The sequence below is a fragment of the Pavona decussata genome, unplaced genomic scaffold (assembly GCF_977016875.1).
Source record: "Pavona decussata unplaced genomic scaffold, jaPavDecu1.1 SCAFFOLD_92, whole genome shotgun sequence".
Taxonomy (NCBI): domain Eukaryota; kingdom Metazoa; phylum Cnidaria; class Anthozoa; order Scleractinia; family Agariciidae; genus Pavona; species Pavona decussata.
Window position 1 is genome coordinate 4,467,164 of NW_028145509.1, and position 13,868 is coordinate 4,481,031.

Here is a 13,868-nt window from a genome sequence, read left to right on the forward strand (position 1 = left end):
TCTACAATTTGTTTTTCTCAACACTGTAAGGCTAGTGTACAAAACCCTCTCCTCTTCGTTGTGTGGTTGACTTTGACTTCTCTGGGCATGCTTAACAGAAAGACGAGACCAACGTTTCTCTCCCGTTTTGTGTCGTTGTTTAATTTTGATTTTCTTGTTGGGAGAGAAACAGAAGACAAATTAATTCTAAATATGGCGCACATTTTCTTGCTCTGTTGCGTTTAATTTCGAATTAAAGGTGATGATAACTTTTTCTAACGTTAGTTCGATTTTATTTTCATCAGTTTGATGTCTTGAATGGTCACCGGCTACGTGCCAAAAATTATAATCGACACCACAAGGACACGACAAGCTTCAACTGGGTATAGCAGCTCTTGTCCAAGGTGCGGTAAGGTGAGTTCTGGCAACGGGGCTGCGTTAGATAGCACAAATTAAAATAGTTTTGCCACGAGACTGCACTATATCACCCTCAACTCACCTCTCTTCTTTGTTTAAGGTCTTTGTCAAGTTCCATCTAAAGTAACAACAATATTGTGAGTTAGTACACTTCGGGCGTTTTTGTTGCTAAAGCTTAATCTGGACAGGTACCTCTATTTATAAACTGTTGATGCTACATTTTCGTCAAGTCCTAACAATATTACAATCGGTATAATGACATTGTCACGTTCCATATGTGGTGTGCGCGACCTCCAGGTCTCGCATTTCGCTATATCCTTTATTTTACTAAGCTCTCAAGGTTCAGATTACATTAAACGCCCTTTTAAATGGTACGTCGTGTTTGATGCACCTTTTACGGGGTCTTTTCTTAAATCAGTGCTGTGGTATTGGTACCACACAAGGGGTGATGTACGAATTTGGGAGGGGATCACTGTATGTTTGAGATCACTTCTGCATTAAGGGACGTTGTGGGACAACGTGTCGAAATGTTAGCAATTGTGACCTTAGTCAATATCTATGAGTTAAGGAGGGCGAGAAAAAGATTAGTGCCTTCTTGGGCTATTTGAATAACTCAGATGTATATCTATTTTTGATGAATTGAAAAGATAATAATTCAATTGCGGTAATGGCTCGGGATTTAAAAAAAAAAACGTTTCTTTCAAGATCGCCTCGATTTTTTTTTCTTGAGAAATTAAAAGCACTTTACTTCAGAGTGAATCTTTTAATGTGAATCGTGAAAGTAAAATGCAGTATCACCTCTTTGCACGCTTCAGGAACGCCCTGATCACTGCCATGGTCTGCGGAGGTGCTTGGATCATCCATTCTACAGAAATAAGAGAAATCAAAATTCTAATTACCCACAACTCTAGAATGGGCACTACTTTTTAGCCAACGAAGGAAAAGAGTGCAGTCTCAATGCCATTTGAATGATAGTGTGTCTTTACCAGTTTTCATTTTCCTAATTTTATTAACTAAGGTGGTCAAGAAAGCCTATTTCACAATATTTGAAACGAATTTAAAAGAAAATTGGTTGTATCCAAAGTTTTACATGTTAACTATTACTAACATTAATCCTCGTAACTGACCAGCTCTTGTCAGACGAAATTAAACGAAAACTAATAAAAACAAATAGAGGAACACTAATACGAGGTAAAGACATGAAAATTACAGTATTCATTTAAAAAAAGCTTTTTTCTCACTTGGTACACAATTCGCCGAACAATTTAAAATATTACCATCTTAAGGTGGCCGAACACAGTTTGCGCGCGCTTTACAGATTCTGCTAGTGATGCTATTAAGCGCGCGCTAGGGTTGTGGTACGCAAATACGGCGGTCGATAAAGTGATCCCTCAATTTCACATGAAATTGATAATAAAGTTAAGTTTTGATCCTAAATAAGTAAGTTTCTCGTTTCCGGACTCTTTTTCTTTTCTTTCCGAGCAAAAAAGTCCTTCACCAAGACCTTTTGCATGCTTTTCATCTTTGCCATGAAACCCAATTAAAGCCACGCATGCGCATTTGACCAAAAAATTGCGACTGGTTGTTTTCGTGGAAATAATCTGTTTTCTAAGGAGCCGCTCATCAGAATTTCGTGAAATTTGGCATGAAAAAAGTTCCCTAAAAGCGTAACTTGCCTACAAAGAGAAACCTAAATCTAACAGAGGGTATCTTCACAAAACATTAAAATGCAACATCAATATTTACAGGAGTTCTCTCTGTTAAAATTACATGAAAATAGTGGAACTGTGTCAGTGTTTTGTGAGTTTTTCTGGATACAAAAAATGGAAAAAATCTAATGAGTACATTTTCTAAAAATAAAGGAAACCTACTATTTATGAGCGTTTAATAGTTCGCTGCGTTGCCATGGAAACGGTTCTTAGCTCAACAAGACGTACGAAAATACATTCTTTCTTAGTTAGTCTTACACCATACCAATTTTGGGCGTCCAGAAATACATAGTTTCCAAGTAACGTTTTCTAACACCTGTACACTAAAAAACTGTATTCGGCCACCTTAAATCCTTCAAATATTTAGTTATACACTCAACTGAAATAAACACAAAATGTGTTTTGTTTTGTTTTCTTGCGGAGTGGCCTCGACCCCGACTAAGAAACCATACCGGGGGGCGATATTAGCATCGGGAAGAAGACCTTACTGGCTTAAGCCAAATATGCCACATAAGCTGGAGTTGTGAGAATCAGTACTGGCTCTTTCTGAAAGCTCATTGTGTCATTGCGTTTTGATGCGCTGCATCAAACCTTCCAAAGCCATCTTGCCACAGAGAGATCCCTAGTAATCAATTTTCGTTTGAGCAACATGTTTTGCACCAAACTGTGAGAATCGCAAGCAAGGAATACAATTTGCTTATAAATGGATGGAGTCAACATGTCAATTTTGATACCTTAAAATGGTCAACCTCTAAAAACCTCTCCAATTTTCCGAAGCCTTTGTTCCGAGGGCCCCTTTCGATTCTACAGCAACTCGGCCAAAGCAATTGCGTGCTGGCCATCATGGTAACCGTGTATACGAAAACAGGAAGACTATATTAGGCAATCATGCAGATCGACCTCATAGTTCCCAGTGTTTTAACTCATCCGTCAACTGATCAAGTTCCCCTGGCCAAGAGTTCAATGAAGGGCACCCAATCCATCATTTCGGTTTACTTATATCTTGTCGGAAAATTGGATCGCCTCAGAAACTGATCGGATTTCGGCTTTATTTGCCAAAAAATCAGCTCAGAATTACACTACAGTGAAAAATTATTTTTGTCTACAGAGGAACAAACACACCGAGGTATCAAATTAGGCCTGCTTTAATATTTTTGGAGCCAATAGCAGTTCGTAAATTCGGCAAATATATGATTTCGTTTCCTTAAACTATCTGAGATGTAAAAATTCTCAGCGAAAGCATCCAAACAAATCAAAGCGTGTTGTTCTACATTGCTTCTAGTTTTATTTTACGCGTACGCTATTTGTTCTGGGCAGTTGTTTGTTAATTTAACTTTAATTCCTGTTAATCGCCATACAAAAAAGGAGCTAAATTGTAACAAAGTTAAAATTTAACTTCAGCCTGAATAAACGAAAAAGAGCGATTGAGGCGATCAAAAAAATGCGGAATAATAAAAGTAGAAGTCGCCAAAAGAATAAACGAGCAAATACTTATAAGCAAAAAAGGGAAGCAAGCTATTGAACCAGGTAATATATAAAAAAAAAATTCCATTACTTGCCTTAAAATCTCAACTGAACCCGGGAGCAATCTGATGCAAAAGTGGCCGACTGTTAGTAAGTATCCACTTAAAATAACCAAATATCTAATACGTTTAGCCTGACTAACGCGTATTTCTATTGTTAACTTAATTTACTCCACATTAATTAGATTATGCAATTACATAAAATCTCGTCATTTGCAAATATTGTTCTTTTAGGTTGAAGTTAAACAATAATACTCCGTTGATTTCCTGTGTTGATTCGCTCCGCTAGGTTTACATTCTGTTTATTTTCAATTGATTTGACGTCACAAAATGATATACTTGATAACTATCCATGTCATCGAGTATGTTGGGGTCCTGTCTACTGAGCTGCGATATTAAAATGTGGTACATATGCGATGGGATCAAATGCAAAACAAATCTCAAGTTAAAGTTAAAGGATTGAATTCCAGCTTTTGGGGAGCATTTAGAGAATTCAATGATGTATTATTCAGTAAGCGCCTGTGTCACTCACTGAATAATACATCATTCTCATTTATTCACCAGGTTTAAAATATTCTATCACATTTGTCCCATTTATAGAATTGTTAACTATAATAATTTGGAAGCCAGGGACACTCTATTACGTCTTCTACACAACAGACTATAAGTGACGGTCAAGAGAATTGTCTTGCAGCAATTAACAATGCCCTGAATTAACAATTTAGTGCTACTAGATACTCAGTGTAAACTGATCAAAACAGGAAGACTATATGAGGCTTTTAGCTGTATCCCTTACAGATTCCGTTTCCTGAATTCATCAAGAACACGAAGACCATACAAGGCGCTAGAGCAGAAACCTTATAGTTACCGTGTTACTTGTGTCAAACCCTGTGGGGTTTGAACAAAACGCATGCACAGAACGCCTACTCTCAAAGAAAAGCGATGCTCGCTCGGGCGATCAGCGTTTAAAAGCATATCGATCACTAAGCGAAACAGCCATGATCATCATAGTTTCTACGTTGATTGAACGCAACATTAAGTAATGCGCACGAAAACAGGAAGACTCAATCATGCAGACCTCACAGCTTCCTGTGTTTAACGCATCCGTCATCTGATCTCATTCTGCTGATGTGGAATTCATTGAGCGGTACCCACTCAATCATTTCGGTTTAATATCTGTTCGGAAATTTTGATCGCCTCTGAAATTCGGATTTCAGGCGGTAATTATACATTGTTGTAATTAAAATATAAATTTATTTCTTTTATTTAAACAGTACTATTTGCAAAATTGTCATTAGCTTCAGAGAGCAAAAAAAACTTCTTCTTCTTCTCCGGTTTTATTTTATAGTCAAAGTTTCGTTACAACAGTGAAAAATTATTTTTGTCTACAGAGGAACAAACACGTCGAGGTATTAAATCAGGCCCGCTTTAATTTTCTTGATGCCCAAAGCAGTTTGTAAATTTGTCAAATTGGTACCGAGTGATGTTACAGTGCAACGAACTCAACCGGGCCACCCAACATTGATCAGCCAATCACAGGTCACGTTTACAACAAAGGAGTCTGGCTTTGGTAGTTTGTAAACCAATTAAAAACGAGAACAGTTCTTTAAATTTCAAAGTGTCGGTTTTCTCGGTGGCCCCGGTTGAGTTCGTTGCATTGTAAGGCTTGTGCAAATTGGTGAATTTTTAAAACAACTGAAAATAGGGTCAAGATAATGTTAGGTACCTTTGGATTGTCCTGCTTTCAATACCTGTTGCTTCTTTTTTGGTGTCACCAGATTGAATAGCGTCCATTGTTCTGAATAAAAAAAGGTGTATAAATTACGGCCGAGATAGTTACCTTACAATTAATGTGTGAAGCATTTCCACATCGAGGTGGAAATATATTGTCACGCCCAACAAATAACAATTTGATACCAAAAGATACTCAGCTGGGATACTGCGTATTGGTTATCACGCCTGCCTTGAACACAGGAGACCAGGGTTGGAGTCCTCGCCGGTGAATCATATTTTCACATAGTAACTTATGTCTTGCTTTTACACGTTAACTTACATTGCGGGATGACTATACAAGGCATTTACGCAGGAGCCTTACAGTTTCCCGTGTTAATTGCATCAAACCATAAGGGGATTGAACAAAACGCATACGCAGAACACACTATCTCAAGTTAAATGGATGCTTGGTGGGGCAACGTATGTAAAAGTATTTGGAACACTATTAAGGAACAGTCAAAATCATAATAATTTTTTACGTAGATGGAAATTAACATTAGCTTATATCTACAGCTTGCGTGGGCTCACTTCCCTTATTGTGTCCCGTTAAACAGGTTGTACTTTGAATGGGCCAATGTACTAAAATGTAAAGGGGAGGGCTTAGCATATGTTTCAGTTACACATGTAGTTATGTTATGTAAACTATTCCTATCGTATCACGGCCGCCTTACTTGGTATTCAATGCGCTGGACAATTGAAAATATTACCATCTTAAATCCTTCAAATATTTAGTAATACACTCAACTGAAATAAACTCGAAAAGTATTTTGTTTTCTTGCGGGTTGGACTCGACCCTGACTAAGACACCATACTGGGGAGCCATATTAACATCGGGAAGGAGACCTTAACTTAAGCCAAATGTGCCACATAAGCTGGAATTGTAAGAATCAGTACCGGTTCTTTCTGAAAGCTCATTGTGTCATTGCGTTTTGACGCGCTGCAAAATCACTGATCTTAGCACAGAGAGATATATAGTAATCAATACTGGTTTGAGCAACAGGTTTCCACCAAACTGTGAGAATTGAATCGCAAGCAAAGAGTACATTTTGTTTATAAATGGAAGGAGTAAACATGTTAATTTTGATACCTTAAAATGGTCAAACTCTAAAAGCCTCTCCAAATTTCCAAAGCCTTCGTTCCGAGGGCACCTTTCGATTCTACAGCAACTTTTGAAAACTCGGTCAAAGCAATTGCGTGCTGGTCATCTGTACGAAAACAGGAAGACTATACTAGGAAATTAAGAAGGTCGACCCTATAGTCCCCTGTATTTTAACTCATCCGTCAACTGATCACGTTCCTCTGGCCAAGAGTTCAATAAAGGGCACCCAATCCATCATTTCGGTTTACTTAATGGCTTGTCGGAAAATTGGATCACCTTAGAAACTGATCGGATTTCGGCTTTATTTGCCAGAAAAAATAAGCTCAAAATCTCGTTACAGTGAAAAAATATTTTGTCTACAGAGGAACAAACACGTCGAGGTATCAAATTAGGCCAGCTTTACTTTTATTGAGGCCAACAGCAGTTCGTAAATTCGACAAATACATGATTTCGTTCCCATAAACTATCTGAGGTTTTACGTTTGCAGCTATAGCATCCGAACAAATGGTGACCATGGTGGAAATCCACCTTAAAGAGTTGCGTGATGTTCCACATACTCTCTATACAATTTTATTTGCGTATGCTTGGATAAAGTATCCGATACGCTCCGACCTGTATAAGATTATGACTAAATTATGCTAGCTATTACATAATTCTCATCATCTGTAAATCGATCTCGTTTTGTTTTAGGTCAGAGTTAAATTAAAATACTCGGTTGATTTCCTTTTTTGTCTAGCTGCGTTAGGTTTACACCCTGTTCATTTTCAAATGATGTAACGTCATAAAGTGTTAAAGTTATCAATAACTATTTCCTGCCTTAAGTTTCAATAGTGGACCAGGGTGAGAAAATGGTCTAACGGAAAAACTGCTGTGAGAATATAACTTTGCACAATTTATTAACAACGGAAGCAAGACGGAGGAGCTGAGATCATCTTGACTCCAAATAGAGGTAACTCTTTTTAATATATTTCGACGATATACGAAGGAGGACATTGTAATGTATTGGCATAGGAACTTCTTTTAATCAGGCTCTTATAATTAGGCGGTATTTTGATTGTACAATCGCATATTATTTCGAACTCAGCGTATTGGTTGCGCATCTTCAGAGTCTATCGAATACTCTACATCAGTCTCCGTCGTTTCCATCTGCGCGCAGGTTTTTGTCATAGGTAGCCTTAGCTTGCCATTTGAGGCTGATTTGACAACAGTAACAAACCGGCTGAAAAACTAAGTTGGCTCTTTAAATTGCAGCCAAAAGCATTATAATATAGTGATAGGTCTTCCTCATAAGAAGTGTCTGCTAATTAATACACGCTTACTGCGAACAAGCGAGGGATGAGTTAGTTTTATTTCCTATTGCCTCATGTTAAGTTTCAAAACCACGCATTTAAGTGATCACCAAAACGAAATATAAGAAACAGCATAGATTGATAAAAGGGAAAATGATTCGTTTGGTGAGAAGGTCTGTCATTCTCGAACGGAAATGCCTATAATTAGTAAGGAGGGAGAGATAATAATCTTCCCGAGGTTAAATCATTTTGACCACAGGTTTCAATCTGCGGCGCCACTCAATCTGTTGGTATTTATTTGTTATCCATTTTGGGGAGTGGAGCAGGGGAGGGAGATGGGTGGGTGAGGGGGGGGGGGGGGGGGGGGAGAACGCGTACAACGAAAAGTGTTCCAAAAACTGTGAGGAGGATTGAAACTAATCCATGCGGATTTATTCAATATATGCTTGGTTGGCTCTTGTTACTGCAACCATTTAGCTGAATGTTGGAAAGTATTGTCTCTTTTGAAGAATTGATCATCAATTTGTTTTAGTGGCTACTCAAATCCCGCGAAATCTTGCAAAAGCATGCACCTCAACTGAGATGGAAAAGTCGTCAGCACTTCTGCTTAGCAGAAGGTCTGTATAGTATTGTTAAATTAGGTGTACATACTAACAAAAGATACTAATCGCTAAGACTCCCGTAAATTTTAGATGAATTGTCTTTTTATAGATTGTGCTGTGACGACATGGCAGACTTAAACGATAAGGACAAAACAGGTAATTATTTACTTGTGAGAGAAGACAATTTTTTTTAATTCTATGATGCATATGAAACATTAAACTTCTGATACTGGTTAGGGCTTAACGGATGATAGCACTAGTTTGAAAGACGACACACTTGATGCCTGTTTCACGGTGCACCTGGGAGGTCGTTCCAAGCCTTAGTGTCTTTGCAAGAAAAAATATCCCACTGTTACAGACCTGGTGAGGACTGGTTTTACGCCAGACGTAACAAATCGATGATCAATGACGTCAATGAGTAATCGATGAACAGAAATTTTGTGGCCTATTGATTACTCATCGATTACCAATTCATTACACCTTGATTACTCATTGATAACACACATTATTATGATGTACATCTAGTACCAATTTCCCGCAGTTTACTTTAATTCTCGGTAAGAATTTCCCAGCTGTAATCTAACCCACGTCCTTCCAGTTACTAGTCTGGATGCTCTAACCACTGAGCTATGGGTGACTCATGTGGTGAGCCGGTCACAGGCTTGGGGTTTTAAGGCTCAGAACATTACATCTCGCGAGTGTCCAGTGTCATACAAAGGCGAGATTTTGTAACAGTTTGAATACTTGCAAAATTAGAATATTTTATGTGGAGGTGGAAAGGCCTCGCCATCCAAATAAAATTTCTATACAAATTCGTTTCATAAAGTGGGTGCAATATTACTTTATGAAATAAAAAGTGTGAAAAATGAACCATATGAACAAATTTCAAGCCGTAATATGACAATGAAGAAATTTTATGGCAGTCTGGGAATTCGAAAATTTACAAGGATTGGTAAGGAAAAGCAGTATATTCAAACAGCAAATAGAATTCCCCCTTTTCAGATATAAGAATGAAAATTTGCATGCTAGCTAATTTCTATATGCTTTTTCTATTCCTGACAAAATTGATTGACCAACAGTTGCAAATAGCCTATTGATGCACTTTTATTTAATACGGTAGTTTCATTAGTCAGTGTCAAACTCCTTTACAAGAAAGCCGTATTGAAATGAGGCTAAATATTCCTACGTATGTTAAAATTGTATACAATTTGTCAATATCTACAGATATTGCACCACAAGTTATCTTACTACAGTAAAAGCTAATCATATTCCTAAGAGTAATCAATAGTTCGTCTGCCTGAAGACAGCATCTTTTGAAGATAGCTCTGGCTTCTGAAGCCTTGCAGGCTTCAGACAATGAATTCGATTGCGTTTCTCCCGGTTAGAAGATAACTCTTAAAATGTAACGTCATGTTTGGTTTTCCTGGGCCGAAATTTATAATAAATAAATAAATAAATAAATAATTTAAACCTCTTATGTACCCTCTTTGATTTCTCCATATAATTAAATAATTTATAAATACGATGACGAGGATTGCTTGTTACGATTCGTCTACAGTAAAAGCTAATTCTATCCCTAAGAGTAATCAATAGTTCGTCTGCCTGAAGACAGCATCTTTTGAAGATAACTCTGGCTTCTGAAGCCTTGCAGGCTTCAGACAATAAATTTGATTGCGTTTCTCCCGGTTAGAAAATGACCCTTAAAATACGACTTCATGTTTGGTTTTTCCGTAATTTATAAAAAGAAATAAATAAATAAGTAAATAAATAAATAAATAAATAAATAAATAAACAAATAAATAAATAAATAAATAAATAAATAAATAATTTAAACCTCTTATATACCCTCTTTGATTTCTCCATATAATTAAATAATTATAAATACGATGACGAGGATTACTTGTTACGATTTGTCTTTAATCTTTAATGTTTAATAAGCATAATTGCCATTAGCAAAGCTAATCCGCCAATGGAGCGGCCTGCGTACGCATAACAGATTAATACATACAGTACCTATATAAAGAACTAGATTACATTATTGATTCATAAAGCAATTCAAAAGCTTGGAAGTGTGTTGGATACTCCACTGATAAATTCCGAGTAAGAGCGAGACTTGATGACGTCAGTTGGTAACGCATTCCATTCGTTTTTTAGGTTTCCTCGCCACTTTAATTTGTTTGTTTGTTTATGTAACCGTTTTCATATTTGTATTTTGCATATTTTGAGTGGTTAGTAAAGTGTGATTTCATTTGAACTCTTTTCCAGTTTTCGAGAATAAAGAGGATGAATTAATAGAGAAGATTAGGCGCGGTGATGTTGATGAGATAAGTGAAATAACGCCAAAGGATCTCACAGAATGTGAGACCAACGCTTTGTTTATGGCGATGAAGGTAAGTTATTACTCTTGGGTACTGTCGATCCATTGTAGGCAAATTAGTTTTGTGTTGACGATTTTTTTTTCTCTTTCTTTTTTAGATTTTGTCGTTTGTTATGCTTTTTCTTCCTCCTTGTTTACAAGTGCGTGCACGAGAATGTCTCAAACGGAACCAGGGTTTTTAAAGAAAATTGTCTAAATCCCAATTAAAATATATTTTACTGAGTCTCTTAGAAACAAGCAAACTCGAGGCTTGCCCAGCTAAAGATTTGCGTTTTTCATTGCTGCCAGCCTGAATTACAGTGATGACGTTAACCATACATTCCCTTAAATGCAATCGAAGCAATGCTCTGACAACTTGCAAAACAATCGATCGAGGTTTTGTCAGTGGATTCACGTAGTTAGTACACGCGCGCAGATGTTGTAAACGGAATTTCATAGAAACCTAAAGAGGCCGACGAAAAAACTAAGTACTTCCTCTTTGTCCTGGATGATTTACGGATTTATTGAAGTTTGCACTTTGATTTCGCTTTTTAAAATTTTGATGCGCTATTTGTTTCTTGTGAAAACAAATTTCCTTCACAAAATTTTCCAATCTCAAGCCATATAACAGCCGAGTTGATCGATCGAGCTTCAGGCATGTTTTCTCAAGTTTAGTCAACCTGAACTTTGATCGAAGTCAAGGTGCTGTGCTTTGAAATTATCTTGTATATTCACCGAAATCTTCCTACTTAAAATCACATTGTGTGCCTACCTTAATAAAAGCAAACGTTCAGTGTAGATGTTGTTTCCGTTATTTTAGGTTCGCTGAGTTTTTTGGAGTTACTTGCCTGTTGCTCTTGACGCAGTTTATCTGTTGTGATTTTGGTTTGACGTTAAGGTGGCCGAATACAGTTTATTAGTGTACAGGTGTAAGAAGACGTTATTTGGAAACTATGTTTTTCTGGACGCCCAAAATTGGTATGGTGTAAGACTAACTAAGAAGGAATGTATTTTTGTACGTCTTGTTGAGAAAAGAGCCGTTTCCATGGCAACGCAGCGAACTATTAAACGTCCATAAATGGTAGCTTTCCTTTATTTTAAGAAAATGTGCCCATTAGATTTTTTCATTTTTTGTATCCAGAAAAACCCACAAAACGCTGACACACTTGCACTATTTTCACGTAATTTTAACAGAGAGGTCTCCTGTAAATATTGATTTTGCATTTTAATGTTTTGTGAAGATACCCTCTGTTAGATTTAGGTTTCTCTTTGTAGGCGAGTTACGCTTTTAGGGAACTATTTTTATGCCAAATTTCACGAAATTCTAATGAGCAGTTCCTTACAAAACAATTCATTTTCACGAAAACAACCAGTCGCAAATGCGCATGCGTGGCTTTAATTGGGTTTCATGGCAAAGATGAAAAGCATGCAAAAGGTCTTGGTGAATGACTTTTTTGCTCGGAAATAAAAGAAAAAGAGTCCATAAACGAGAGACTTAGTTATTTAGGATCAAAACTTAACTTTATGATCCATTTCATGTGAAATTGAGGGATCACTTTATCGACCGCCGTATTTGCGTACCACAACCCTAACGCGCGCTTAATAGCATTACTAACAGAATCTTTATTTTAAGTGCGTGCAAACTGTGTTCAGCCACCTTAACTAAAAGTTATATTGCTTTAACGAATACAAAATGACATATTGTGCAAAACATTTTATCGAATGTGTGCATTATCATAAGCTGTATTAGCTTTAAAACCCACCGTGTTTCAAATAAATGTTGTTGCTGATGTTGTTGTTGTTGTTGTTGTTGTTGTTGGAATGTCCTGAGACCTGAGTTTAAGCAGTACACTCCCTTAGTTGATTTCAAGTCGCACTTGAAGTAACCCGTTCTGCCTTTTTATATAACATCGACGTAATTCTTTCAGCATAACAGTCATCAAGTGATTATAAATATTAGATCAGTATATCTACTTGAAAACAAAGAGTGTTTTTTTTTTGTAACTCCCTTGTTTAATTAACAGATGAACTTTGAACTTCGGCAAAGAGCAGACAGGAAGGAACCGGATGAAGAGGAATTGAATAAGTTAGCGAATTCATTTGACGCGTTTACCTCTTCACTTCTTAACCCTCTGAAATCTGGAACAGAAGACCGGCTCGCATTTGCAGATTCGTTGGATGACGTAATGGATATCGCCATTGACTTGGAGCAAAAGAAGGTACAGAATCTCTGGTTAGAACGCTTTGGAAATAAAACAGTCCACCATAGAAACACTTCTACTTTGATCCTCCCAGGACGGGTGATAACCATTTGCCAGAATTACTCTGAAATCAACATACAGTCGAAGTTCTCGTAAGCGACAACCTCGGGAATTGGAAAAAGTAGTCGTGACTAGAGCTTGTCGCTTACTAGAGTGGTCGCAAGGAGAGCTTCGATTGTACTCTTTTCTCAACCCCCCTCGCCGCCCCCCCCCCCCCCCCCTCATTAAAAATACTCCTAATACTGGATAAATTTTATCTTCCTTAGATTCTAGCCCATCCAGTTCTCTATAGCTTAATGAACGACAAGTGGGTTGGTAATCATGACTTAAAGGTATCAAGGAAAGCTTCATGGCGCAGTATTGAACGTTGGAAATGGTTATTCCTTAACATCTGGTGTCTCTTTGATATAGTGCTGTTTCCAATTCTTTTCCCTGTGCTCTACGTCATCCATTGGGTTGGAGAAAAAATACTCGCGAATGAAGGTGGGTGAAGCTATTTTAGCAGGGACAACGGAGACTATTTTAAAGTGTTAGGGCTAAAAACATCTGTCCAAGATGAACAGGCATGAAGGAGCACTGTTACGCCATTTATCATACATATCAGCACGTGATGTTTTATCGACCATGTGATAGATCAATGGGCTTATGAATTATTACTGAGTTTTTGAATGGACTATATAGGCGAATAATCCAGAGATAGTCCACGGTTCCAACTCGTCTTTATTACTGTTATTTCGAATTGCGATTACGGTTGCTAAAAGCGAAACAAATACAAATTACTAAGGAATACAAATGACGGCTATGAAACGACGAAAATACAGGAAACGGAAAGAAACTAAGCGAAAATACTTACAAACGTT

The 13,868-nt window shown here is 37.3% G+C and overlaps 2 protein-coding genes across 12 annotated transcripts in view; one reads left to right on the plus strand and one right to left on the minus strand.

The window, feature by feature from the left end:
- The window catches only part of LOC146473980 (uncharacterized), a 44,724-nt gene extending 38,117 nt beyond the window's left edge, over window positions 1-6,607 (minus strand). For 3 of the 9 annotated variants that reach the window (XM_085118024.1, XM_085118026.1, XM_085118032.1), the window contains exons 1-4: window positions 6,489-6,605; window positions 5,355-5,426; window positions 1,195-1,261; window positions 479-514 (exon numbers count right to left, since the gene is read on the minus strand). In XM_085118024.1, coding sequence (XP_084974150.1) covers window positions 479-514; window positions 1,195-1,261; window positions 5,355-5,422 — 171 coding nt within the window. In that variant the 5' untranslated portion in view covers window positions 5,423-5,426; window positions 6,489-6,605. Of the gene's footprint in view, window positions 1-478; window positions 515-1,194; window positions 1,262-2,839; window positions 2,924-3,664; window positions 4,095-4,424; window positions 4,640-5,354; window positions 5,427-6,488 lie in introns of those variants that run through there. The other 6 variants (XM_085118025.1, XM_085118027.1, XM_085118031.1 and 3 more) reach the window with 6 other exon arrangements.
- A 712-nt stretch (window positions 6,608-7,319) lies between these two features.
- LOC146473984 (uncharacterized) overlaps window positions 7,320-13,868 on the plus strand; it is a 29,522-nt gene continuing 22,973 nt past the window's right edge. The window contains exons 1-6 of one of the 3 annotated variants that reach the window (XM_085117995.1): window positions 7,410-7,449; window positions 8,501-8,547; window positions 8,964-9,109; window positions 10,657-10,781; window positions 12,772-12,966; window positions 13,275-13,491. In XM_085117995.1, coding sequence (XP_084974121.1) covers window positions 10,770-10,781; window positions 12,772-12,966; window positions 13,275-13,491 — 424 coding nt within the window. In that variant the 5' untranslated portion in view covers window positions 7,410-7,449; window positions 8,501-8,547; window positions 8,964-9,109; window positions 10,657-10,769. Of the gene's footprint in view, window positions 7,450-8,500; window positions 8,548-8,963; window positions 9,110-10,656; window positions 10,782-12,771; window positions 12,967-13,274; window positions 13,492-13,868 lie in introns of all 3 variants that reach the window. The other 2 variants (XR_014866334.1, XM_085117994.1) reach the window with 2 other exon arrangements.